At 47.2% G+C, this 27,343-nt stretch overlaps 1 protein-coding gene across 1 annotated transcript; it reads left to right on the forward strand.

The window, feature by feature from the left end:
• The first annotated feature begins 113 nt into the window (after nt 1-113).
• EIF4EBP2 (eukaryotic translation initiation factor 4E binding protein 2) lies at nt 114-25,783 on the forward strand. The gene is made up of 3 exons (XM_034662627.1): nt 114-555; nt 17,929-18,114; nt 19,361-25,783. Exons 1-3 carry the CDS (start codon nt 411-413, stop codon nt 19,390-19,392), a joined length of 363 nt encoding a protein of 120 aa, XP_034518518.1. The 5' UTR covers nt 114-410; the 3' UTR covers nt 19,393-25,783.
• The last annotated feature ends 1,560 nt before the right edge of the window (nt 25,784-27,343 follow it).

Here is a 27,343-nt window from a genome sequence, read left to right on the forward strand (position 1 = left end):
CCGCGGCCCCGCCCCCTAGCTATCGCCCCGCCCCCTGCCGCTTCGCCCCGCCCCTTTACGTCACCTCCGCCGACCTGCTTCCCCGAACTCCCTCTGGCTCCCGCCTTCCCCCGCTTCCGGTAGTCGTCGTCGTCGCCGCTGCTGCCGCTGCTGCTGCTGCTGGGGCTGCTGGCGGAGGCCGGAGGATCGGGCGGCGGCGGCGGCGGCGGCTGAGAGGGCGGCGGCGGGAGCGGAGCGGGACGAGGGAGCGAGAGGAAGCGAGCGAGGAGCAAGTGGAGCGTGCCCAGCCCCGCCCGCCCTTCCGCTCGCCGGAAGCAGCCGGAGCAGCCCGGGCCCCCAGCCGCCGCCGCCACCGCCGCCGCCCGCCTGCCCGCCCACCGGACAAAGCCCGAGATCCCGCGCCCAGAGCCATGTCCTCGTCCTCCGGCAGCGGCCACCAGCCCAGCCAGAGCCGCGCCATCCCCACCCGCACCGTGCCCATCAGCGACGCCGCGCAGCTACCTCATGACTATTGCACCACGCCCGGGGGGACGCTCTTCTCCACCACTCCGGGAGGTGAGCGCCGGCCGCCCCGCCGCGGCCCCGAGCCTGCAGCCCGTTTCCTCCGCCGCGTCCCCGCCGGCTTCCCGCCGCGGGCCTTTAATTCAGGGCGTGTCCAAGCGGAGCAGCCTCGGCCAGCGCTGCTCCGCCGAAGCCCCCCCCACTAGTTCCGCCAAAGCCCCCGGGAGACTGCTTTCGGGAACCTTAACTTCGCATTCTCTCTTGGCTGCAACTCGATTCAGCGCGCGCCCACTCTGGGAACGTGGCTCTCCCGTCGCTGGGGGGGAAAAAAAAGCCCTTGTTCCCGCTTCGTGGCAGCTTTCCGCGCTCGACCCAGTTTTCTCCCCCCTCTGCCTCTTCCTGGGCAAATTCGTCTACACTTGGCCTTGCTCTGAGTCTGCATTGCTTTTGCCTCTTGCATGTCGTGCATTTGTGCACATTAATGCTTGATTTTGGAGCTCTCTCCCGGGCTTTTTTAGAAAGGAAGCTGAGCAGAGTAATTTGCTCCTGGGACTCTTCGATGACTTGTTTTGCTGCTTTTAGAACGGCAGGAGGAGGCTGGAATGCAGAGTTTGGACGCCTCGCCCAGCGTTATCCTGCTTTGACAGCATTGTTTACTTGCTGGACGAGGCCCCACGAGGGGCGGGGGGAGTCCCCAGGCCCAGGCTAGGGGAGAGAATGAGAGAATGATAAAATAATACTCAAATAATAGCCAACGGAAAAGACGTGGGGGTAGCAGAGCGCTGGCAGCCCTAACGATCGTTTTTTGGCGGTGACGCTTTTGGGGATAGATGAGGAGGGCATTGTCAAGAAGGGCACCCGGATCGGTGGGATTGCTTGATTCTCGAGAAGGGGCAGCGCAGGGACAGTTTCGCGAGCATTGCTTTTCGAAGTATTATCAGGAACTGTTTACTAAGAACAACACTGGGGTGGAGGTGAACCACGTTGAATTGGTCACGGGAAAAGGGAGCTCAAAGGTTGTCTGTACCTTGACTGGGCTGTTCTCCAGAGGGAGGAGACTGGAGAGCGATCTTGTGGGACCTTATTGAAGGTGATGGCGCTTCATTTTAACTTTGGAACTTTGCTTTCTTTTGGTGTTGGGGTGGCCTCTCTCTAGAGGGTTGAACTTTGCTGGCAGCCCCTGCGGGAGGAGATGGCTAGCTTCGTTCCTGTGGGCTGGGGTCACCAGTTGTACTACAACCAGTCCGGTGCAGTTAGGCCCCAGAGATCCTTGAATTGGTTGCACATTAGCAAGGCCCACAGAGTAGGAAGACCTTGCCAACAACAAGGGATAAAAATCTAGGAGAGAGCTGTCCAGAGGAATCTATCCAGGCCGCTGGAGGGGATGGGTGGCAGCCTTGGAAGACTTTAAAATGACCCAAGCAGGAGGAATTCATCAGTATTTTTGGAGAGCTGTGTTTAAAGAGGCTTAACTTTGCAGGACAGTGGGATGACTTGGTGAGGCTGCTTACTTTACTGGAGAACCCTCCCTCCTGACCTGATCCGTTCAAGGCCCGCCCCTGAGCATGCTGCGATCTTGCTTTTTGATCGTGAAAGATTTTGGCAGACCAGTATCTGCTCCAGATAGAGTTGTCCTGAACTTGAACTGACAGCTTTAAAGAAATGGATATTGTTTTCCAAGGTGATAGGAAGGAATTTATAACTTCTTGGAGAATTCTTTGTGGTACTGGTCAGTAAATGCCCACGCTTCCAGCCCTTGAGAACATATCCTGGTTAACAACTGCACTCAGCTATTATTTATGCAGGGAAGGAACTAAACTTTTAGCTGTATGTTAATCATTATTCCCCTGATGAAAGAGCCACAGAGGGGGTACCTTTCGGGCATATTTCAAACAGCCGAGCTACCATGCTTTTAAAATAAGGGCAGTCTTTAAGCATTGCTTTAAAGATAGAAGCTTGTCTCATAGTCTGGATTAGTTCCTAAAATGCTTGGAAAGAATCTGTCAGAATTACTGATTCATTTACCCTTCCTTCCAACTTACAGTCACTACTGCTTTCTCAAATATCACTTAACCTGTCTCCAGATAGTTTCTTTTTTTTTTTTTTTTAAGATTTTATTTATTAATTCGACAGAGATAGAGACAGCCAGCGAGAGAGGGAACACAGCAGGGGGAATGGGAGAGGAAGAAGCAGGCTCCCAGCAGAGGAGCCTGATGTGGGGCTCCGACCCCATAACGCCGGGGTCACGCCCTGAGCCGAAGGCAGATGCTTAACCGCTGTGCCACCCAGGCGCCCCATCCAGATAGTTTCTGTACACAGTTTTTTGTTTCAGATTTAAATACTTGTCATCTTAGCTCATCCCTTATATTGAACTTGTATTTTTTGGTAGAGCAGGTTGAGATCTTTGGATTTTTAGCATGAAGACTTACATAATGTGTTTATAGGATATAGCACTGTTGGGATTGGATTTAGTCACTATTAACTCAGTGCTGTTTAGATGCGCAGTACTTACTGATTTAATGTTTCCCCCTTTGGAAATTTTCCCCTCCTCTGATGGTTTGTTCATCTCTCTTGTTGCATTCCTCTCTCTCCCACCATGTAATTGAGCCAGGGGAAGATAGTTTGTTAGTTGGTCTCCTCCAGGCACCTGAATTAATGTGGTTAGGTATTTTTAATGAGTTTTGTGGGCCTAGTGCAGTGCTTTGCCCAAAAGAGAACCACAGACAAAAGTAGGAAGTGCAGTCCTTGCTCTCAATGATCTTAAAATCTTGAAGGGGGTTGGGGACTGATAAGATTTTTCGTTCTAGAACCAAAAAACTTATAGAGTCCAGTGCTAACATATAATTCAGGTGTGAAAATATTTAGAAAAGTGATAGTAAGCTTGCACTGGAAATCTCTATTTAGTGGGAAGGAAGGGGATTAGCATGTCCTGTCTTAAACTTCTGGAAACCTTCTGGAGTGTCATACATGTGTTGCAGCATTCCAGGATAACAGTTGATGTGCTGAATGCCCTAAATGAGCAGACTGGGCAAGGACATTCACAACATAGTGAACTTGTGATTTTTTTTCTCTTTTGAGAGCCCTTTATTTTTTGGGCATCAGAGGTTACAGCCTACCCCTTGGAAAGGTTTCTCAAAACTGCCTTCTCATGGTTTAGGAAATGAGAGGTGGGTGGAAACACACTTGCTCTGACCTTTGGCTTTCTCAGATTGCTAGAAGATTACCTGTTTTCATTGTTAAGGAGGAGGAAAATTTTTGTTGAGTAAATTCAAGGCAAAAAAAAAAATGCCCTTGGATTTTATTTTACTTTGTTTTATCTGCCTGTGGAGAAGTGAGGACGATATTTGGTTCTTCCTCTGAGAAGCTACATCTAGTCTCAGTGGAAGGGAAAGGTACTGCAGGTGTTGTCTTCACTTTTATAACAGTCTGGTTAGCTGGAAGGGACCTAATGCTTTTGTAAGTTCTGAACTTTCTCCTTCTGGGAGCGTTATGCTCTGGGAAATGAGCAGAAACGTAGAGAACTCTTTTAGCCTTTCTTTCTGCCTTTCTTTTCCTGCATAACATCCTCATCAGCTGTGGAAAAGTGCTGTTGCCATAACAAGAGCACCAGAGGGGAACTAACTGTGAGGGCCTAAAATCGTGTTCCTCCTCCTGTGTCTCCTCTCTGCCAGCTGGGGAGTTGCTGTGATTGGTTCACTGGGTCAGAATTACCTGAAGGCCATTGGAAGGGTCTGGAAATAAAGGAGAAAAGTAGGAAGAAGGGGAAATAACCCACTTGGAGTGAGCTATAATAAAATAAGAGTATTTTCAAGGAGTCCTCTAAGTTTTAATCTGGTTCCTTTCTTAGGAGACGAATAGAGCTCTATGTCGATATGGAGAAGGAAGGTCAGTTTCTGACTGTTGTGAAATTTCTAACTCCATGACCTTGGGTTGAGTTTATTCTAGGCCAAAACCTTCTGAACCAACAAATGTACTTATTTGGCTCCCTAGCTTCAGTTATTAACCAAAGCACTTCCTTACACCACGTGAGAAGTACATGAAAAACATAATGAGAGGTGTTCAGTCCCTCTGCCTTGTGTTTGAGGAAGACGGCATTTACTTAGCTCAGAGTAACCCAAATTATTAACGTGTCTGTCATGCTGTGGGAGATTCAGCTGTGGTCTCATATTCATCAGCTGCCAAAGTACCTATTAAAGAAGATGTACTTCAGTTTTTATGTTGGGTGCATTCTTTGCTCACAAATCTTTGAATTCGGAGCCTGGGGGAGGCAGCGTTTGCGTCCTCAGAGCGTATAGCAGTGCATTATGTGGAAGCCCCTGCCTGTCCTGAGTCAGATGCAGTCTGACCAGGATAGACAGCTCTTACAAGCTGATAGTGTAGCATGTATGAACGCCCTGTGCACAGCTCCTTCAGCCCGCTGAGGCCTGTTGTGGGCAACAGGAAGAGGGAAAAGTGATGAGTCTGTCAACTGGCACTCGCAGGGTTACTCAGGAAAGACTTAGGACTGGAGTGTCTTTTTTTTTTTTTTACGATTTTATTTATTTATTTGAGAGAGAGACAGCGAGAGAGAACACAGTGGGGAGGAGAAGGAGAAGCAGGCTTGCAGGGAGCCCAACGCGGGGCTCGCTCCCAGGACCCTGGGATCATGACCTGAGCCGAAGGCAGATGCCCAACAGACTGAGCCACCAAGGTGCCCCACGACTGGAGTCTTAACAGCAGTTTTATAAGATGGGTCTTGCAAAGGGGTACCTGGATGGCTCAGTAGGTAGACCACGTGACTCTTAACATCAGGGTTGTTAGTTCAAGCCCCGTGTTGGGTGTGGAGCCTACTTAACTTAAACAAAAAAAAAGAGGGGTCTTGCATGGTTTGACTGCACCGCAGGCTTGATTGTGTGTGTGCGTAAAAATGTGCAGATCAGATAGGGTACAGTTAACGTGAAGTAAGGTAGTTCATCTGGTTGGAGAAGAAGACAGCTTGAGCAGGAGAATAGTTCATTGATGCACGGCAGAACTTTTTCTTGGCTTCCGAGTCTTTTGATGAACAATGTAATATTTAAAAGATGTTTGCTACTCCATTTATAATAGAAAAAAAGTTAGTTGAGAATTGCATTTGTTCAACTTAACTGAATAGGCAAGGCCTAGGCTCCCATTTTCAAATTTGTTCATCGTGGAACTTCCTTTTGTGACGGCCCCTTCGAACCTGTGTTTTAACAGGCAGCAAATGTCCATCCCATGGGTGGCTAGTTTCTAAAGGTCCCCTGCACCTGTTCTCAGGCCATTGTTTGAAGCCAAAAGCTCAGAAATCCCTTAGTGTTTACATCTAAGTAAATAATCTTTTAGATCTTCAGGATGAATGCCCTGACAAACAGAAGCTGTTCAATTCATTGAGTGGTTTTAAGAAAGTAAAAACTTAAGCAAGGACAAATGAACTAGAGAATGCAATTCAATTTGTGTAGATTCCATGGCATTTTCAGTAGACAAGAGTATGTCATCTGTAACTAGTGATAGTTTTATGTCTGCCTGGTCTATCTGGGTGCCTTTTATTTTTTCGTGCCTAATTGCTCTGGCTAGAACTTTCAGTACAGTGTTAAACGGAGGTGGCAAGATAGTGTGAACAGATGCCCTTGACTTGTTCTCAGTGTTAGAAAACATCTAGTCTTTCACCATTAGGTAAGATGTTAGCTGTGGGTTTTTCATAGATAACCTTTATCAGATTGGGGAAGTTCCCTTTTGTTCCTAGTCTTTTGAGTGTTTTATCGTGAAAGGCGGTGGATTTTGTCAAATGCATTTTTTTTTTCCACTTAAGAGTCGATCGTGTGATTTTTTTTTTTTTTAATCCTGTTGACATACTGTGTCAATTGGTTTTTGGGTGTTGAACCAGCCTTGTATTCTTGGGATAAATCCCACTGGGTCGTGGTATATAATCCTTTTTATGTGTTTCTAAATCTGTTGTGCTAATACTTGGTTGAGGATTTTTGTGTCTCTATTCATAAGGGGTATTAGTGTATATTTTTCTCGTGATGTTTTTGGTTTTAGAATCAAGGTAATAACTGGCCTTACTCAGTTCTAATTATTTTAGAAGTGGCCTGTTTGTAGCAGAAATGCTCACTATTTACTGGTGAAGGTAGACAGACCATTGCTGTCTAGGTGTTAAGAGACACTTCTCAGAAAGTGTGAGAGCCTTGTGATTCTTCATTTCAGGATGCAATAATTAATCATGTGGGCCTCAGAGGAGCCCCTGTCACCACCAGAGACTGTTTATATCAGAGTCAGGCTGCTTTTAGGTTGAAATGAAACTATTCTCTGGTCAGGTAAGTTCCTAGAATCACGAATAGGCAGCACATAAAAACAGTGACTTAGACCAGGGCTTTCCAGTAGACTCTTGCCTCTCACAAACTTTGTTGGTAGACTTCAGTCTCCTTACTTGAAAGTGAAAAGTGGAAGATGTTAGTATAGTAGATAGGCATTATTTTTATTTTTTAAAATAAGTGCCCAAGAGCAGGGAACCTTGGAAGAAAGCAGACAGTTGGAATAAAAAGCCAGGTTTGAATCTGAATGTTTTCCCCATACCAGGTAATAACAGTGATCCTTCATTAATTGTTAGTATTACAGACAGAGGCTGAACCACATCTGTGAAATCTGACCCAAATTGATCCAGGACACAGTCAGCAACCTGGCAGACCCAATCAGCGTTTTCCTGGAATCAGAGCAAGGCATTTTTGTAGAGATGATTTATTTTGGGATGAATGTTCAAGCCCAAACAGAAGTGGATGTATTTGAGGGGCACCTGGGTGGCTCAGTTGTTTAAGAGTCTGCCTTTGGCTTCGGTCATGATCTCAGGGTCCTGGATTGAGCCCTGTGTCTGGCTCCCTGCTCAGTGGGGAGTCTGCTTGTCCCTCCCTTTCCCCCTCCCTCTCAAATAAATAAATAAAATCTAAAAAAAAAAAGGAGAAGAAGTGGACGGACGTATTTGATGTACTTTTTTTTCACCCCGATTTTTTGACGGTCAAGGCTTAAAATCATTTGACATTTATTTAAGATTAGTTTGTGGTTCGTATACCATTTTGGCCCTGGTACTAGCTAAAAAGATCATCTTTTCAACTCATGTTGCCGCTGAGACTCAAGAGAACCAGATTTGTTTAGTGTACCTAGTTTATTTGTGTTGGTGTCCTGACTCCTGGGTCACTATGTGTCCTTTCACAAATACTTCTAACTTCTCTGGATATTAGTTTATTCATGACTAAAATGACGGGCTTTTGCCATATGTTCTCTCTGCCTCTTCTAACACTAGACCTTCAGAATAGGAACACAGTCATCAACTTCCCTTTCAGCCTAAGCGTGTGTTCTGTGATTTCGTGTCCTGAGTGACTGGGCCAGGAGCCATCCTTTGACAGTATCTTGGAAACCGCTGCTCCCAGTTACTGAAACTTGGAGTTCCACAAAGGGCAGCAGGATTGGCTTTTCACAAATCTTGGACATCTCCCATTCGCCATAGTACTTTAGACTAAGTTGTAAGATCCTGAGGCTCCCGTTGTACCTTCTGTTCATGTAAAAAAATTGTCCCTCTCGATTTTATTAGCACTTCAGGGGTTTGATGGTGGCACACACTGAATGTGGTTTGGCCACCAGCAGCCTCCCTGGAGGGGGCTGGCTTGGGCCGCTGTTAGTTTCCTCTGGGTTATCTGGCCTAGAGCTTTTTAGGAGTCTTGTCTTTTCATTCAGAGTCTCCGTGAAGAATAGATGTTTAAGCAGACATTTTTTTTCCGCGGCAGTGTGCCAAGCCCCAGGATATGCACCATGGCTGCCAGTCACGGCTTCCCCCAGTGTCTGGTCTGGTGTGCGTCTGACCCAGTTCTGGCCAAATGAGGTGTAGGGGCAAGTCTGCTAAGGGTTTGCTGAGAAAGATTTTCTCTTGGCTGGAGAGAGTCCCCCGAGGGAAGCCCTGTTTAATTCCACACTCCCCCTTCCTCCTTGAACACTGTTGTATGGGGGTGTAGGTCCATCTCAGCCTTTGGAGAATTTTTGTCACCAGCTTACTCAAGTTATGCAGTTTGGGCAAGTTACTTGATGTTTCTTGGTCTGAGCTGTCATTTTGCGTGAGTGGATGCTTAATTCTAATACAAGAAGCAGCCATTGTTAAACAGAACATTATGCCCGGGACCCTGTGAAATATAGTAATGACTGCCCTGTTCAGGTAACCGCATTACAGTGGGCTTTCTCTAGGTGATTTAATTTGAAGGTAATACAGTTTCCTGAATGTATATAGCATAATCCCTGGATTAATTATTTAAACTAAGCTTCTTGGTCTTGAAAGAGACCCTTAGGCTTGAATGACCTTGTTTACATACCTCACTGTCTTGGCAAGCGTAATTTTGGGCCTCTTTCATTGGTTTTCTTGTTCCTTGCCATTTTGAAAATTACTAGTTTTTAGATCAAAGGGTAGAAGCTTTTTTCCCCCTCCTTTCTGTTCTCCACCAAAGGAACTCTGTTTTCCTCTCATGTTTTTCCTGGTAATGTCAGCATCTAGAAAGCAATGGGGTCGAGGTGTTAGATTTATCTTAGTATCTGGTCATTAAGGGATAAAGAAAATTTTATAAATATCTAATGTTAAAAGATTTAAAAGTTCTTATTTGTTCTGAAATCCAAACATGTAGACTGAAGTAATATATGCACATTTAAAAAATAAGATGGAAAGGGGTGCCCGGGTGGCTCAGTGGTCTAAGTGGCTGCCTTCGACTCAGGTCATGATCCCAGAGTCTTGGGATTTAGCCCCGCATTGGGCTCTCTGCTCAGCGGGGAGTCAGCTTCTCCTTCTCCTTCTGCCCCTGCTCTCTCTCTCTAACAAATAAATAATGTCCTTTAAAAAAAAGTAAGATGGAAAAAGAAAAACAGAAGCACCTAAAATGCAAAGTAAAATGCCAGTAGACAACTACTTTTAACGGTTTCTGTTTCTCATGCTTTTGTGGGTTACCGCTGTTGCTGTAACCCACAAATTGGCACAGAATTTCTTGGCTTGTTAACATTAGCTAATACCATTGATTCCCTGTCATGGAAGATGAGTAATCTGGAACACTTTCATTACTTTCTCCCTCTCATTTCTGCTCCCCTCTCCATTTACCAGTTTTTGTAGATAGTATTATTGGTTCTGGTTCTTCTTTTTTTTTTTTTTAATTCTATTTTATTTTAAAAATTTTATTTATTTATTTATTTATTTATTTGACAGAGAGAGACGGCCAGCGAGAGAGGGAACACAAGCAGGGGGAGTGGGAGGAAGAAGCAGGCTCCCAGTGGAGCAGGGAGCCCAATGTGGGGCTCGATCCCAGGAACCTGGGATCACACCCTGGGCCGAAGGCAGACGCTTAACTANTGAAGGCAGACGCTTAACTACTGAGCCACCCAGGCGCCCCGGTTCTGGTTCTTCTGATAGCTGCCTTTAAAATATAAAATAATAGAGTCAAAACCTCCGTGTTGCAATCTGTCAATTTAGCTCTCTGCTATGTACCATCCATCCCGTCTCTACTTCTCTGGTAGGTAACTTCATTATTTTGACAGTGTCAGGCCTATAACATTTACATACTCTCCTGTAAGTATTCTTCTTCACTTTTATTATAGTTTGATCACAAACAGTGAAAACCAGTATATAGCATATATGATACTTTGGTTCTTAACTTTTCGATGTAAAACCAAGTGGCATGATTATTTTCATAGAAAAGGAAGTGGAAAACTCACTGGAAGGAAAAGCATCCATTGTCAAGGTGAAATAGAGAATTTTTTTTTTTATACTCCATCAATTGCTCTAAAACATGGCCCTTTTTTTTTTTTTTTAAGATTTTACTTATTTCTAGAGAGAGCACGTGCATGGGGGAGGGGCAGAGGGAGAGAGAGAATCTCAAGCAGAAGCCCTGCTGAGCACAGAGTCCCACTCGGGGCTCCCATCTCACGACCCTGAGATCATGACCTTGGCTAAAATCAAAACAGTCGAACGCTTAACCAAATGAGCCATCTAGGCACCCACGGCCCATTTTAATATGTTATTATTCAAGGTATGGGTTTCTTGTATGGTCTTTTGTTTTCCTTCTTCAGGAATTTAGGATTAACTCAATTCTAGTTACTTGTGGCTGCATTGGTTGACATGAAATTGGCCTAACATAAATGTGGTGGGCAGTTTGGATGAAATGTGGATTACCAGCAAGTTCTTGCTTTAGAAAATAGATGTCTGAGCATGCACATATATAAGAGACCTTGAGTATTGTAGGGTTTTTAGTTTTTGTCTTGGAATAAATATAATCTCATGGTAAACAATATATAACAAAGGAAACAAAGGGTTTTTTCTTGCCATTTTGTTCATAGTTGAGTCTTAATGTTTTTCTTTGAATAGTTTTGATTTTTTGAATGGTCAGGTGCTTTTGAATCACACCATAGATCCTTAGTCACTGACAGGCTGATTCCTCATTTTTGCTCTATCTCTGCTACAGTGAAACTTTTTTAGCTTGCAGCGATCTAGAATTCAGACACCTAAAATGCTATCCTTTTGTACTCCTATTTCCCCTGGCCATATTTGAGAACATTAGTGGCATCACTTAAGATTCCAGTTCTTCAGGGTGTCTTCTCTTCTGAATTAATTTGCTTTGCATTCAAAACCAAATGTATTTTAGGAATCCACTAAAAAACTATCAGAACTGAGTTTAGCAAGGTTGCAGGATACAAGATTGGTATACGAAAACCAGTTGTATTTTTATACACTTTCCATGGACAATGCAAAAATGAAAACAGTTCCATTTCTTTTTTTTTTTTTTAAGATTTTATTTATTTATTCAACGGAGATAGAGACAGCGAGAGAGGGAACACAAGCAGGGGGAGTGGGAGTGGGAGAGGAAGAAGCAGGCTCATAGCAGAGGAGCCTGATGTGGGGCTCGATCCCATAACACCGGGATCACGCCCTGAGCCGAAGGCAGACGCTTAACTGCTGTGCCACCCAGGCACCCCGAAAACAGTTCCATTTCTAATAACATAAAAATAATAAAATATATAGGAATAAATTTAATGAAAGGAACACAAAACTTATACTGTGGAAACTACAAAACATTTTTATTTATTTATTTTTTTTTTTAAGATTTTATTTATTTATTCGACAGAGATAGAGATAGAGATAGCCAGTGAGAGAGAGAACGCAAGCAGGGGGAGAGGGAGAGGAAGAAACAGGCTCATAGCAGAGGAGCCTGATGTGGGGCTCGATCCCACAACGCCGGGATCACGCCCTGAGCCGAAGGCAGACGCTTAACCGCTGTGCCACCCAGGCACTTAGGAAGAAGCTGTGCCACCCGCTGTGCCACCCAGGCACTTAGGAAGAAGCCCTAAGTAGATGGAAGGGCATTCCACATTCATGGATTGAAAGACAGCATTGTTAAGATGACTGTACTTCCCACATTGATCTACATGTCCAACACCTAAGCTGGCTTAGGCCAAAATCCGAGCTGGCTTCTTGGCGTAGGTTGACAAGCTGACCCTAAAATTAATATGGAATTTTAAGAGAACTAAAATAGCCCAATTTCAATAATTATTACAAATCAAAACAGTATGGTACTGCCATGAGGATAAACATAGATCAATGGAATAGAATTGAGAGTCCAGAAATAAACCCATACAGTGATGGGCACTTCATCTTTGGCAAGGGTGCCAAGACAATTAAATGGGGGAAAAATAGTCTTTTCCACAAATGATACTGGTACAACTGGATGTCCACACACAAAAACTGAAGTTGGACCCCATGGCTCAAAGACCTAAATGTGAAAGCTTAAAACTATAAAACCTTTAGAAAAAAACATAGGCACAGATCTTTATGACCTCGGTTAGCAAATAGTTTCTTGAGTATGGCACCAAAAGCACAAGCAACAAAAAGACATAACTTGGACTGTGTCAAAATTAACAACTTTTGTGCTTCAAAGAATACCAATAAGGGAAAAAGCAACCCACAGAATAGGGGAAAATATTTGCAAGTCATATATGAATAAAGGACTTGTATTCATAAATATAAAGGACTCTTAAAACTCAGTAGTAAACAGACAACCCACTAAAAAATGGGCAAAGGATCTGAATAGACATTTTTCCAAAGATGTCCATTGGAATGGCCAGTGGCCATATGAAAAGATGTTCAACACCATTATCCATCAGCGAAATGCAAATTAAATCTAACCACAGTGAAATTGAAGAAACAAAAAACAAATAAGCAAAGGGAAAAAAAGGAGAGAGAGGCAAACCAAGAAACACGCTTAACTGTAGAGAGCAAACTGATGGTTACCAGAGGGGAGATGGGTGCGGGGAGGGGTGAGATAGGTGATGGGGATTAAGAAGTACACCTGTTGTGATAAACACCAGGTGTTGTATAGAAGTTGAATCACTGTATTGTACATCTGAAACTAATACTACACTTTGTTTTAACGAACTGGAATTTAAATAAAAACTTAAAAATCAAACGACAATGAGATAGCACTTCACAGCCATCAGATAGCTATAATAAAAAAACAGCAAGTGGCTGCAATGTGTATACATGGGAACCTCATGTACTGCTTGTGGGAGTGTAAAATGGTGCAGCCACCTTGGGAAACAAGCCTGGTGGTTGCTGAAAAGATTAAACACGGAGTTAACCGTATGATCTAGCAACTCTGCTCTTACCCAAGAGAAATGAAAACATATGTCCACACAAAGACAGGTACGTGAATGTTTATAGCAGCGTTACTCAGAGTGGAAACAACCCAGATGTCCATCAGCTTGATAAAATGTGATAAACACACGTAATGGAATATTTGACGATAAAAAGAAATGAAGCAACTGAGAAATGCTAAACATGGATAACCTTGAAAACATACGCACGTATAAGAAGCAGTCACAAAAGGTCACATATGGTATGATTCCATTTATATGAAATGTCCAGGATAGGCAAATCTGTAGAGACAGAAAACAGTGGTTTCCTAGGGCTGCAGGGGTCAGAGGACAATGGAGAGGGATTGTTCAATGTGTATGGGTTAGATTTTTGGGGATGGTTATAGTGTTCTAAAATTGATTGCGGTGATGGTTACACAATTCTGTGAATCTACTGAAAACTGTTGAATTATACACTTGGTATGAATTATATGTGAATTATATCTCAATAAAGTTGTAAAAAGAAGGTATCTTACCGCCCCTGCAAGGTTGTAGAAGTTCTTCCAGTTTCCCTCATACCTCACACATTTAGGTACACTCTCTACTGTTTTTTCCCTAGTTGGTCAATTACAGTTCTTTAATGCATATGTTATTGCTAATCTATAATTTAGAAATAGAAAGCTTGCTTTTATCCTGTGCTCTTTTTTTTTTTTTCCCCACCGTCTCATTCCCAGAGTTCCAAACTTGGCATACTGCAGAAGTAAGAATAATCTTGTTCTGACTTGCAGGTTGAATGTTAGTCTAAGAACATCTGACGGCGAAACCTCACTCTTGAAACCTAGCCATGAGCAAAAGTGGAGGTGACACAGCAAATATGTAAAGTCCATCCACTAAAGCTCCTTCCCTTTATTCCCTGGAAAGCCATCAGGCCCCCTCTCAGCCCTTTTGCTCTTTATTTTACATAGTGTTCTAATAAGCGTATCACTGATTGCAAAGTCCCTACAAGGATAGAAGCATCAGGTTAGGATAGGTGAATTGTGTGCCCCCCCCTTCCTCAAGTTCATAAGTTGAAGCCCTAACCCCCAATGTGATGATCTTTACAGCTGGGGCCTCGGGATGTAATTAGATTTAGATGAGGTCCTGAGGCCCTCATGATGGATCAGTGCCCCTATAAGAAAAGGCACTAAGGAGGGAGCTTGCTCCCCCACCCTGCCCCCTCTAAGGACACATTGAAAATGTGGCTGTCGACACATACAGAAAGAGAGCTCTCAGCAGAGACAGACCACGCTGGCATCTCGGTCTGGGGCTTCTCAAGAACTGAGAAAATAAATTTCTGTTAAAGCCACACAGCCCATGGTATTTTGTTGTGGCAGCCCGAGCTGACTGAGACTTGGGGGGAAAACGGGGGTTCTTAAACCTAGCAGTGAGGGAGGAAAAGGAATGAGGAAAGGGGCACATGCAGGCTTCTTGAATTCTGTACAGTGGAGGGGAAATCAAGAGCGTAGGCTCCCAGACTTTGTAGGCTACAGCCTAGTTTATGACGTGATATTCAGAAGTGACCCCAGTTCATCAAGCAAGGGGCGGGTTGTTTTCTGTTTAAGGTGGTAAAAAGTTTTAAATCTGTACAAGAAAAATTTCCATCCAGAATAATTCGCATTATTCACTTTTTAAAAGTTGAACTGTTTTCTGCTATCCAAAATGACTCATTCCTCATAATTTCCAGATGCCTTTTTAAGTTGTTACTCTAGTCCTTATTTTCAAAGCAAAGAGGGTGAAGGTAAAGTTTTTACTTTCCTTGTCCTAAAATTGTATTCGAGACAGGACAAAAGACTTGTGTCTTCTTTCAGCGGGGGACAGATGATTTCCAACTTTTCCAGGTGTTCTCTAGGGGTGGGGGTGAGGCATGCAGAGCTGCTGTGCTAAGGTTAGGGTTATGGTGTGAGTCCTGTCATAAATGGGCTGCGGGCCTTTGCCTCTCAGTCGTTCTAAAAGTAAACATAGGAAGCTAATTCTAGCCCACTCTAGGACTCCGAGACTTCCTCTGTGAAGTTGTCAGCCTTTGCCTCTCTCGTTTAGCCTTAAAAGTGAAAGAGCCGGCGCTTACCAGTAGTTAGGCTGTTGACCTGGTTTGTGCCCCGCTGTCCTTCAGAGGTGATGCTCTCCAGCATCCCCTTTTACTACCAGTGAGTCCCCCTTTGCTATTCTGAAATGAGCTTGGATGATAGGACCTGCCTGCTCGTGTAATTTTTAGAACCGCATATTTCTGTTCTGTAAACAAAAATAAACGGATTACCTAATTTCTAAAAGACCCAAGTACTCAGGCCTTGGCAAACTTAGAAAAACCGAAAAATAGAAACCACCTCTACGTCTGTCGCCCTCCCGAGGGGGCAGCACCGGCACTGCCAGCCTGCTGCGTCCCTCTGGAGAAGCAGCGCTCTGGGGCCGGCGGGGCAGCCTCTGTTGTGCAAGCGGCGGGCGCCCCGTCTGCTGCTCACCCCGGTGTTCGTGCCGAAGTGGCGGTTACTATCCGACTCCGTTCACTTCCGACACCGTGCTCCCACTCTGGATGTCCCGGGTGCCGAGGCAGAGTGCAGAGTGGGCTGTGCTGGGAGTCCACACCCCGGGGGCTCGGTTCCAATGTTACCTCTGGTTTGATCTTTAAAATAGGGCTGTCCAGGTTCTAATCCCCAGGGATTCTGATTCAGGGAGAATATTTTTAAACAAGCTTCCCAGAGGATTCTGATGCAGATACCTGCAAAAATACTGTCCTAATAATATGGCAAGACATTTTTCTTAGTACTTGATCATGGAGAGGCTGAGAGCTGGATACCTGATATTCACCTCTTACAGATTGTAAGTGTGATTGTGTGTACAGTGCAGTTGTAACAGAACTAGGGAGTAAGAAAAAATTGATCTCCTCTGGAGTTGGTTTGAAAGCCTTAAAGGTTTTGTTTTGAGATGCCTGCATGTGCTAATGGACGCCCACCCGAGAACATTGCTGCCATTCTGAGACACTGAGTCATGCTTTCCTGTGACGGGTTTGTAGTACCAAGAGGAGAATATGTTTAGCACTTGGTTCTGGTTGTAAGAGCAAGGATGCAGGGGGCGGGGGGCAAATTGGAGGGTAGAATGTGTCTCTCGGCCATTTTCTCACCTAGAAACCACTAGTTTGCCTCTTATTTTCCATCTAGTTGAAGAGAGAGGACTTACTAGCATTTGCATGAAACTGTCATGGTACCACTGTCGTGTGGATCCTGAGGAAACCGCTGAGTTTGTAGTTCTTTTTCCAGCTATTTAGCGTAATGTCAGTATCCTCTCTTTAGATGAAATGTTCATCTCCTTCCTTCTTTGGGAAGACTCCAGAATTTCCATTCCTCTTGCAGTAGATGCCTTGCTTTTTTCCACCCGCTTCCTCACTTTTCAGGTAGATGGGTTAGCTGTTTTGTTTTTCTGTTTCCCGGGATGTAGCTGTCACATGTTATTTGAGGAACTCTGCCCGAACCAGACTCTCATTATGACAGGAGTATTCTCACTTGAGGCTCTGCAAGCAGGGACCAGCAGACAGTTGGAGTTAGAGTCTGCCTCTTTAAATGGGTAACTGTGTACACAGTCTAGCTTTCATATACTACCGTTTTTCACTTACGTGCCTGAACCGTTTCCTTTTTTGGATTTACGCTTAGTGTGAGCAGAATGCCTCCATCTGACCACGTCCCTTTGTGGGGGTGGCGGGGGTGCTGGGCGGCTATTCCCCTTTCTCCCCTCCTTCAGCAGACATCACTGAATGGTGGCCACGTCCTTGATCACTGAGCCAGCTGTGCTCCTAGGGTCGGGAGCCGGGTCCGAGGCGGCCACTACACTAAGCCGACGTCAAGCATCTCTAAATTGTCGCTTAGTTGTAGATCTTATCTATAGCCATTCGTCCATTGGACCGACCGTGACAGAAGAAATAGCAGCAGCAGGTTTTCTTAACTATTCATCAGGTCAGGAGCGCTCTTCAGAAAGATTGTCGTAGAGCACTGTTGGTGGTGCTTATTGGGATGCAGGTTGTTCCGTAAAATAGAGAAGGGTCCAGCTTCTACCACAGCTCTGTCTGGGAAGAATGTTGGTCTCAGTGCCTTTGGAAAGCCTTTAACTTAAAGGCTGCTTTCCATCTATTGGTGATTCGTTCACTTTTTTATTACTTCATTTAAAACTTTCTAAATGGTAGAACCAAGGTCAGACATAGTCCTGGCGTAGGGAAGTCACAGAGTCACAGCCTTTAGAGAGGCAAAGCAATAAACAGGTGACCTGTAATAGGTGATGTATAAGGAGTAAGATGGGGGAAAGAATTTTTTTTTTTTTTAAGGTTTTCTGTAAAGGAAGTGATGTTGGGGCTGAGCCTTTAAAGATGAGCGGAGGGGCTCCTGGGTGGCACAGCGGTTAGGCGTCTGCCTTCAGCTCAGGGCATGATCCCGGCGTTATGGGATCGAGCCCCACATCAGGCTCCTCTGCTGGGAGCCTGCTTCTTCCTCTCCCACTCCCCCTGCTTGTGTTCCCTCTCTCGCTGGCTGTCTCTATCTCTGTCGAATAAATAAATAAAAAATCTTTAAAAAAAAAAATAAAAAAAATAAAGATGAGCGGAAGAGGGGGGCAAAGCGCTCTTCCAGCAGAGGGTAGAGCTTATCCTTTTTGCTTGAACTGTGAACCCTCAAGGGTTAGATTTAGATGGAATTTAAAATAAATTCCCAGGTAATATTATATGTTGATAGTCCCTTAATCTGTTTCAGACTCTTGAACCCTGTTTTCCAGGAACCCGAATCATTTATGATCGAAAGTTTCTGTTGGATCGCCGCAATTCTCCCATGGCTCAGACCCCGCCCTGCCACCTGCCCAATATCCCAGGGGTCACCAGCCCTGGCACCTTAATCGAAGACTCCAAAGTAGAAGTAAACAATTTGAACAACTTGAACAATCATGACAGGAAGCATGCAGTTGGTAAGAGAACGCCGGTTTGGGGGACCGAGTGGGTGGCTTCGGGAATTCAAGTGTCAGTCGGCTACAGGTTGAAAAATGGATGCCTTGGTTATAACCGACATTGATTTATATGTCTCTAAGGTTCCCACCTCCCCCAGCTCCCATCCCCAGAGTTTACTGAAATGTTCTGGAAATCCTAGGTTAGTCTAAATCATAAGCGAATCTGATCTGGGGGCAGGGGCGTGGGGAGGAATCCAGACTCAGGGTATAGGAAATCCTTAGACGAGTCCTTGAACCAGGTCTCAAGTCCTGCCTAGCCTGGGCTGTACTGGACTAGGAGTAACACACAGAACACAGAACAGAACCGAACAGGTCCCATTTCCACTGCCCTTCAGAGAGAGACCTGTTTCTTACAAGAAAAAATGTCCTTTTTGTGGTGCAGAGGGAAATAGGGTTTGTTTCCCCCATTTTCCAGGACTGCCTGTGATACCTACACACACACACACACACACACACACACACAGACACACACACAGACAAACACACACACACACACACACACACTGAGTAAGGAGTCCACTCTGTCTCTGTGGAAGCAGAAGAGGGAGGTGGACGTGGCCAGCTCCCGAGGTTCACCTCGGGTTGTAGCCCCCGACCTCTGTGCGGGTGCCAGCATTCTGCCTCCTCAAATTCCAAATGAGCTTTTCATGGACAAAGTGTTGATTGAGAGCACGGCCAGAGTTCAGAGCCTCCAGAAGAGTTTGCCGTCATGGTAGATGGCAAGGAGCTCCCGCTGGGGCCGCCTGCAGCCAGAGGGACGCTGGGCAAGTTTTCCCTTGGATCTTCTTCCCCAGATCCTACTCCTCATGGGTTGTTTGATTGCCATTCTTTTTTTTCTTTTTTTTAAGATTTTATTTATTTATTCGACAGAGAGAGAGACAGCCAGCGAGAGAGGGAACACAAGCAGGGGGAGTGGGAGAGGAAGAAGCAGGCTCACAGCAGAGGAGCCTGATGTGGGGCTCGATCCCATAACGCCGGGATCACGCCCTGAGCCGAAGGCAGATGCTTAACCGCTGTGCCACCCAGGCGCCCCTGATTGCCATTCTTTTTTGCCCCAGATTGAAAAGCCCAGCCAGAGCAAACAAATAATTGTTTTAAAGTAGCAGAGAGTGGGAGAGTTTGGGTTATTTTTTGGCCCTCATGCAGAGGAGTGACAGAGCTGCTTGGCTCTTCCTGTTGTGCTGACCTTTGCCTGCAATCTCCCTAGGGGATGACGCTCAGTTTGAGATGGACATCTGACCGCCCGCGGGGCGGCAGGGGGGCGGCAGCGCTGAGGCTGCGCACCGGATTGGGCCCATCGGATCAGCAATGAGCGGACGGAAGGGGCGGCCAGCAGTCCCGTCGCAGCCCCCGAGACCTCCTCTTCCTTCCTCTGGGTGCCAAATGATGCGAAGATGGGCTTCATCTGACCGTTTCCTCTCCGTTTCCTGTCCCCCTTCCCAGTTACACCGATTCGATCCAAGGTCCTTGGCATATTTCTGTAGACCTAAGCGGCCCACAGAGGAAAACAGTTAAACTCTGGCTTCCGTAGTCATTTTACAGTTGAGAAAACCTGTCCTCCCCGCCCCCCTCCTTTTTTAAATCCCAAATCAAATATCAACCTGCCAATTGCCTGACTGGGAAGTCTGGGAAAGTGACACAGAGGTGTGACAGGTTCAGTATTGTCTGTGTTCTAACCCTCTGTCTGCCCTCCCTGTCTCCCACCTGTGGTTCAGAGCTGCAACAGTCTGGGTGTCAGGTCTTCACAGCCATCAGAGGGCAGTGGTAACGGAGACGAGAGCCACTCTGCCTCGTACCTTGAGCTATTTGTCCTTTGGGCCAGAGTGCAGTTTGTACAGTTCTGCTAGCATCACCCTGCGTCGCTTTCTGAGGTCCCCTTCCCCTCCTTCCTCCGGCAGGAGTGTCTTCTGTCTTTGGTATTCGAGTGCCGCTTCCCGGTCCTTCACTTAGCACATCTGTGCGAAAGGCGTGAGCCCCACCTGTGGGGGGAGTCCTCCGGAAGCAGCGCGGCCCTCCTTTTCCTCCCTGCTAGCATCCGTTGCCTGCTGCCCCCTTGTATCTGAGCCACCGGGGTGATTCTGCCGCTCCCGCAACAGGCCTGTCCAAGTGACAGGCGCTTTGGGGGAGGCCTGGTCATAGTGTTCTGCCAGGTGACCCCGAAGAGTGACCTTGGGAGCGTGCTAAACCAGGTGGGTACTCGGTCTCAGTAGTCTTGCTTTCTAGTCCACCAGGCTTTGGGATACTCGCTGTCTGATTGCAGTGTCTTCTGTTTTGAGTTTAAAAGGTGACTTTCAGAATGCTCTTAGAAAAGAACCAAACTTTTTTCCTTTATGGACCTGCTGAGGCTGCTGGGATAGGTAAGCACGGGCTTGAAAGTGGGTTCTCCCAGGTCTTGCCTTCCCCGTAGTACTCAGAGTTGTCCCTCTCCTTCCCTCCATCCCTCCCTCCCTCCTCTCTCTCTGCCAGGCCATTTTTCAAATACACATCGAAGATACCTCGAGCGTTGGTATCTGATAATATCGCACTCCTCTTATCTGAGGAGTGATCTTTTATTTTTAAGATGACTACAGACCTATTTTTAGATATGTTTTCAATACGATTTTGAACAGCAACTTTTTAATTACACATCTTCCGGTGTTAGGAAGGTGAGAAATGTCCGCAGGCGAGTCTGCTGTTCCGTGTCACCATCCTTTGTCTCCCCAAGTCCCTGACGAGCTCTTGGCTTCTCCCTCTAGTTTTGGGTGTGCATGTTTGCAGTTTGTAGTGGGTGGTTTGTAAAACTGGACCATTCTGCCTTGCTGTGGGTTGTTCACAAGAGCCTCGTTCTTTTCCCTCCCCCTTTGCTTTTTCATGCGGACCCACCCCACCCTCCCGACTATTGACTGGCACAGTAATCCCGGGAGAGTGACCCCCTTGTAGAAAGACTAACACCTCTGTCCTCATAGAATGACAAGTAAAGTAGCCACTGGTGTCCTGGGAATTTCTGGTTCCATTTGGTGCCCTGAACCCTCTCATTAAGAGATCACATCCCAGGGTGAGAGTAACAGGCCAACTGGCTAAGAAAGAAAGCTGTTTGTTTTTCTTTTGAACTATGAAAAGACCCTGTTTACGAACACATTTTAGACAGAAGAGAGGAAGGCTGTCCGAGGAACTTTGTTCTGTTTTCTACAAAATGTGAATAGTTCAAAGAGTGAACCTTTTGTGACGGTTGATGTTTCTCAGGAATAAGCTGGATCTCCAAAATTTGGGGGATGCTTTCGGTCTCAAAAATTGATGATCAAAAAAAGTATTTTCTTGTTTGTTTGTTTAATGTGTCCCTGTTCTGATTTTCATTAAACTCCACATTTCGCTTTCCATACTCTTGGAGAAACTTGAGTTGCACCGTCATTTGCATGAGAAGCTTGCTCAGGACCCCTTTGTCCCCTGGGAGCTTAATTCTTTGGGAGTGAAGCTTCTCGTTCTTCATAGATGGCTTTGGCATCCGTGGAACCTGGCTGCAATCCAGCTAGTCGGGCAGTGAGCAGAAGAGCACCCCTCGATCTTTATTGCTGCCCATGAAAATCTGGCCTCCTCGCTGAGCAGCAGGGAGTGGATTTAAAACCTGCCAGCTTGGGTAACATCAAGGTGCCATTTCCCCCTTTCTGCCATCTTGGGGCATCTCTGCACACGGCTCCCTAATCGGAGGCCATTTTTCTCATTTTTGCGGGGAGTGTCAGCTGTCTGATACGGCAGTGGCCCGATCCTCCAGCCTTTTCTGCAGGGACCTCCTTATTGGTTGGTGGCCTACCTTCCTGGAGGCCTCTAGTGTGAGACATACTTTGACCTCCATGAGTCTGCATTTTAAAGTTAGTTTCACAAGGCAACAGGTTAACTTGTAACAGATCACACCTGTGTGCCATGCCTCACAGAATGATTTTTTCAGGGCGAGCCAGATCCAGAATGAGTAATCTCTCCTGGCTTTCTCTTGTGGGGGGAGAACCCTTAGGGGACCATCTGAGTGAGATGGTTCTTAAAATCTTCGTGATCATTTGTTCTTTTTATGAGGAAACCACGTTTCTCTACCTCTGAGGACAGTCCACCTTAGTGAGAAAGGACCCTCCAGATTCCAGCAGGAGACATGCGTTGTCTTGGTCTGTCTTACAGTATGGTTTGCCGAGATCACACGTCTTCACATTCTGTGTAAATAGCTAACGCCCTCAAGAGCACACTGTCAGGCGGCTGGCTCCTTGGTCTTGGGCTGTCACCCCAGAGTTTTATCGTCCCACCTGTATTAGTTATCTCTTGCTGTGTAACAGATTACCCCCAGACTTTCAATCTTGAAAGAGCACACATTTTCTGTCAGCTTCTGGAGGTTAGGAATCGGGAAGCAGCTTAGCATGATGGTTCTGGCACAGGGTCTCCGGAAGTTGCCATCAAGATGTTGGCAGGGTCTGCAGTCCCCTAGGGCTGGAGAATCCGCTTCTGCACGCTCTCTTTGTGGCTGTTGGCAGGATGCCTGCGTTCTCTCCCTACGGGTCTCTCTGTAGAGCAGTGCAGGTGTCCTCCCACCATAGCATCCGGCTCCCCCTGAGCAGGTGACCCCAGGGAGAGGGCAAGCGGGGAGTCTGCAGTGCCTTTCATGATGGTCTCCGAAAGCACACACCATCACCTCTTCTTACTGTGTTCCTTAGAAGCAAGCTACAAGCCCGGCCGACACCCAAGGGGAGGGCAGTTACACCCCACCTATGAATGGAGCCGTATCAAAGAATATGAGGATCTGTCTTAAAATCACCTCACCCCCAACAGAGGGTAAAGTCAGTCCGACCCCAGGGTAGGTTAAACCAGATAACACAAAGAGACATATTGTTACTGCCATCTCCAAACTGAACAGAAGACACACACTCTCTCTCTCCCCAAAGCCATCTGCTGGTTTGGAGAGTGGTGGCAAGCAATGACCATTCCCGAGAGAATAAAAAGAGCTCAACGTGTGCCTGGCTACAAGCAGTGCAAGGACGCTTCCTTGTGAGTCTCAGGCTTCGTGTCTCTGAGACTCAGCACGACGTCTTTGCATCTCCCTGAGCCAGGAACTGACAAAGGGAATCGGCTCCTCCTAACTGAGCCATGAAAGCGGACTTAATTGGAGTCAGGGTTCTTAAACCGAAGGAGGAAATGTGAACGAGATGTCGGGTTACGGGGCTGAGTAAAAGCTTCATGGTTCAGATTCAGGGTGAAGGAGATGATGGCATCTGCAAGCCCGGCCCCTGCAGAGTCGGTGTTGGCACCTGGTCTCTGCAGCCATTCCAGCTGCAACAGATTTGGCTTAGGGCTCTCACCCAAGAAGCCACTTCTCCAGTTCAGTAGGGAACATCGGAACTTGAAATGTCTGTCGGTGCTTGATGGCGCCTCTACATCCGGTGTGTGTCTTCACTGGTGCTCACCTCGTCCCGGGCTTCCTGATGGAGAGGGGTTCTTAAAGAGAACCAGCCCTGGCTTCCCCTTTGAGGGAAGCTTAAGATGAGCCTGGTCAGTTGGACACATTCTCGGAACATCTGCTGGGTGTCTGGCACCCGTTCTCAACAGTGGTTTAGAGACTTGAGACATCTTTAAGACGCACATTCCTGTCTGGCTTTATGCTCTTCCCGGCGTTTTCTTCTCTGTGTCCCTGCTTGGTTGAGCATGAACTTGACCCAAAAGCATGGCTGCTGAGGCAGCCGTAAGAACAAGGGCACTTCCTCCACAAGTAAGGACTCCTCTTCACAGCACTTCCCCATGAATTGTCTTTTCCCTTCAGATTGCGAGGCAGAGTCAAAATAGATGGTCTTTCGTTTTCTGTTGTTTGGGTTCCCAGCTCTTTGGGACCGTCTGCCCTCCTTGGTTCGGACGTGTGCAGTAGCATGCTGCCCGTTGCGGGTTGTCCCCCAGAGCCCATTGTTCAGCCAGCACACTCTGTGCCCCCGTGCAGTCAAGGCAGCTGGTACGAGTGGCTCGTCGTGCTGGCAGCAGTAACCCAGAAACGGACTCTTTACCTATTCTCCCCTTCTTGGATATTCGATGGCGTGTCAAGCATCTTGGCTGCTTGAAGCCGGGGCCCTGGCCCTTTGCGTTCTCCTGCAGAGAGGCGGTCTGCTGCCTTCCATCTGGGCCAGAACCTGCCCGTCCTGGCATGTTTCCGGACTATAGGCGTAGCGGCTGTGTATTAATCTGCGAAACCCAATCACTTACCCACCCATGATACCTGGGATCGGGTAATCATTTGAAAGAAGCATGGTTTCTTTGGGAGGGCAGTTTCTGTCTGGACTTCGAAAGGGGTGTGGTTAACCACACACACCCATCCCCATGTCCTTAACTCTCAGCTTTTAATAAAGGATGAAATCAGATCTTGAGGTCACAATTCTTTTGAATGCCTGTACCGCAGGGGCATTTCCTGTTCTAGTAAGGATTTTCCAGCTCGGCACTGGGGTTTCCTTGAGGCCAGCTCAGGAATTTCTTAGGAAGGACTCGAAGGAGACGGATACAAACTTGTTTTCTCAAGCAATCATTCATGTCACCTTTCCCACCCTCTGGAATTTAAATTTCTTTTTCTGGGCTGGTCCTAGAAGTGAATACCTTGTGGCAAAACTAGATTGAAGAGGTCTCTTGAGTCCCTGTTCAGAGGGTCTGTGGTTTCTCTTTGCTTAGCCTCTGCCTGCAGCTCCAGCCAGCCATGCAGTATGGATGGCCAGGGGGACATGGTGCCGAGGTGAAACGCAGTTCCTGGGGTATTTAAATTCTTACTCTGCCACCTTTCTAAGACTGGGGGGCTGACAGATGCTGCAATGCTTGATAATCATGTGGCCATGCTGAAATTTCCAAAGGGAGCTCTTGCCAGTGCTTACCCCCCAAATTCCTGGATACTTCTGACTTAGAGAGTTCCATGAATCTAGCACAGGCTAGCCATTCTTGTCCCTGGTGTATCCCCGTCCTCTCCATCTTAATCTTTAAAAACAAACAAAAAACTAAGCCCAGGTCAAGGGTAATTTTTACTTGAAACCAGGAGGGTGGCGGAGGAACACGAGCTAAAGGACGAGTTGTCCATGTAAGCTATCCTGCTCCTGGTGGCCGTGTCCAAATCACTGAGTACCATGAGCCAGTGCCTTTCCCTCCCCTGAAGACGGAGCCCGCCTCTTCTCACCTGAGTACCCCAGGGGTGAGCCTCAAAGGAGGCATCTTGGAGAGCTCAGAGGACCCTCACATATCCAGGGGTCCATTTTAAGCATCTTTAAAGATATTTTTCTGTATAAAACAAATGCCCTTCCCTGTCTTAGTGCCACCAGTGGCCCAGTTCCATCCACTGAACGGAAAAGTGGAGACTGTCGTTACTTCCTTGGTCTTCCCTTAGTCCCCTTCGACGTGGTTGTCCCCCCGCCCCTCCCGTCCATTCTGCTGTCATGGATGGAGAGCAAGGACACCGTGCAGTCTTGAGGCAGTCCTGTGTGAGTCCGTGATCACTTTTGTTGTTGGTTGTTTTTTGTTTTTTTGTTTTTTTTGTTTTTTTGTTGTTTTTTTTTTGGTAACTGTCCTAAACCAGCAGGTGTTTGGAAATTAGGGAAAAAATTAAATTCTCACCAATGGTTGCTGTTACAGTTAAATCAATAAAGATCTTGAGTATCAAGTTGTGTTTTGAATTTTTTAAATTTCGGGTGAAACCTTGTGGATTTCACACATGGAGGGTCGGTGAGGTAGATGGGCAAAGATGGTCCGCCACCTCGTGTGGCCGTTCTCAACACTGGCGGAGCACTGGCTTTGTCTGTCTGGCCGTAGGTGGGGCTAGGTGCTCCGTCCCTTCCCTCGGAAGCTTGGTGGTGATCGGGTGCGTGTGGGGGCTGACACACCAGGAAGGCCCCTCTCCGCGGACCAGCCTCACGGAAGCCCGGACCACGGCTTTCCCTTTTTCCAAGACCGCTGCCTGCGCCCCCAGGGCACCTGTCCGCAACGCACCCCCTCTGAGGTCCGGAACTAGGCTGTGTCTGCAGGAACATCCCAAGTCCTTGCTGTTAGTTCAGTGAGTCTCACATACTGAGATGGCGAACAAGAGTTCTGTCCTGCTTGAGACGTGAATGGTGGTCCGCAGAGTAAAAGCGGACTTGAGGCAACGTTTTCCCATCCGGGCAGGGTCGAGGTTTAGTTCTGAGGCTTCAGAGTGAGCCGGCCGTGAAGCCCAGCCGAGCTGCTTAGAGGCCGCCTTCCTCCTGCCAGGCTTCTCTCAGGGAGGCTGGGGTTGAGAACTGCCGGTTCCTGGGGGGCTGTGAGGCTCACAGAAGGCGCTTAGCCTCGGGCCTGGCACGTGAAGAGCTCGGGAAAGGGCTGGAGCACAGCCCGGTTGGCGTGGCGACCTGAGGTCAGCCAATTGGGCCTCCTTTCCCTCAGGAGTGAGCGAGTTCGGGTGTGGAGGCTTGTGGGCTGCAGCCACGACCAGCCCTGGGACCTCTGGAAGGACCGAAGAATCTTTAGGGGAAGACAGGGCCAAACCCTTCTGCTAGCACTTCATACATCCTTTCCTCTGCGCCGAGGCAGGTGGGATGCTAACTTCCAAGGCAACCTCGGATTGGGGGGCGCAGGATGGAGACAAATGCCCCACAGTGGGGCTATTGGAGTCACAACCTCCCCCACGTCCCGTGTAGTGCCCGTTTCTGCACTTCCCCTTCCAGTCTTTCCTTTTCTCCACTCCTAGGTACCGCCAGGCCCACCCCCTGCCCCAGCCTAGGACCGTAAGGCATCCAGTTGTCCCCACACAGTTACTGCCTGGCACGGCTCTAAGTACAGTAGACCTTGGTCTTGAGAGCACGTGAAAATCACCATTCTGTGGAGCCCTATCCGACCCCAGGTGAGGGCAGGACTCCATTCTCGGAGGCAGTATTTCCTCCGGCTTACAAAGCCTGACCAGCACCCGGGGCCCAGAGCACGAAGCTGCGTTGCTAGGCTTGGCCTCAAAGGCCTCTGGCCAGGCAGCAGGACGGCCCACGGCTGACACGCCCCGTGCGGAGTTCTGAGCAGCGCGGCAAAACGAGGTTCCACTCCTTTGTGCTGGCCGCCTGATAGGAGGCTGTGCCTCGTCGGTGAGGTTTGCTGAGTCAGTGGAGCCGTGGACTGTAAACTCTCCCACAAGCCGTGGCCACAAGGAGCTTGAACTTTCGCTTTCCTGGCCCTCGCCCTAGAAGAAATGTTGGGCACC

This window comes from Ailuropoda melanoleuca, chromosome 6 (genome assembly GCF_002007445.2).
Source record: "Ailuropoda melanoleuca isolate Jingjing chromosome 6, ASM200744v2, whole genome shotgun sequence".
Lineage (NCBI taxonomy): Eukaryota > Metazoa > Chordata > Mammalia > Carnivora > Ursidae > Ailuropoda > Ailuropoda melanoleuca.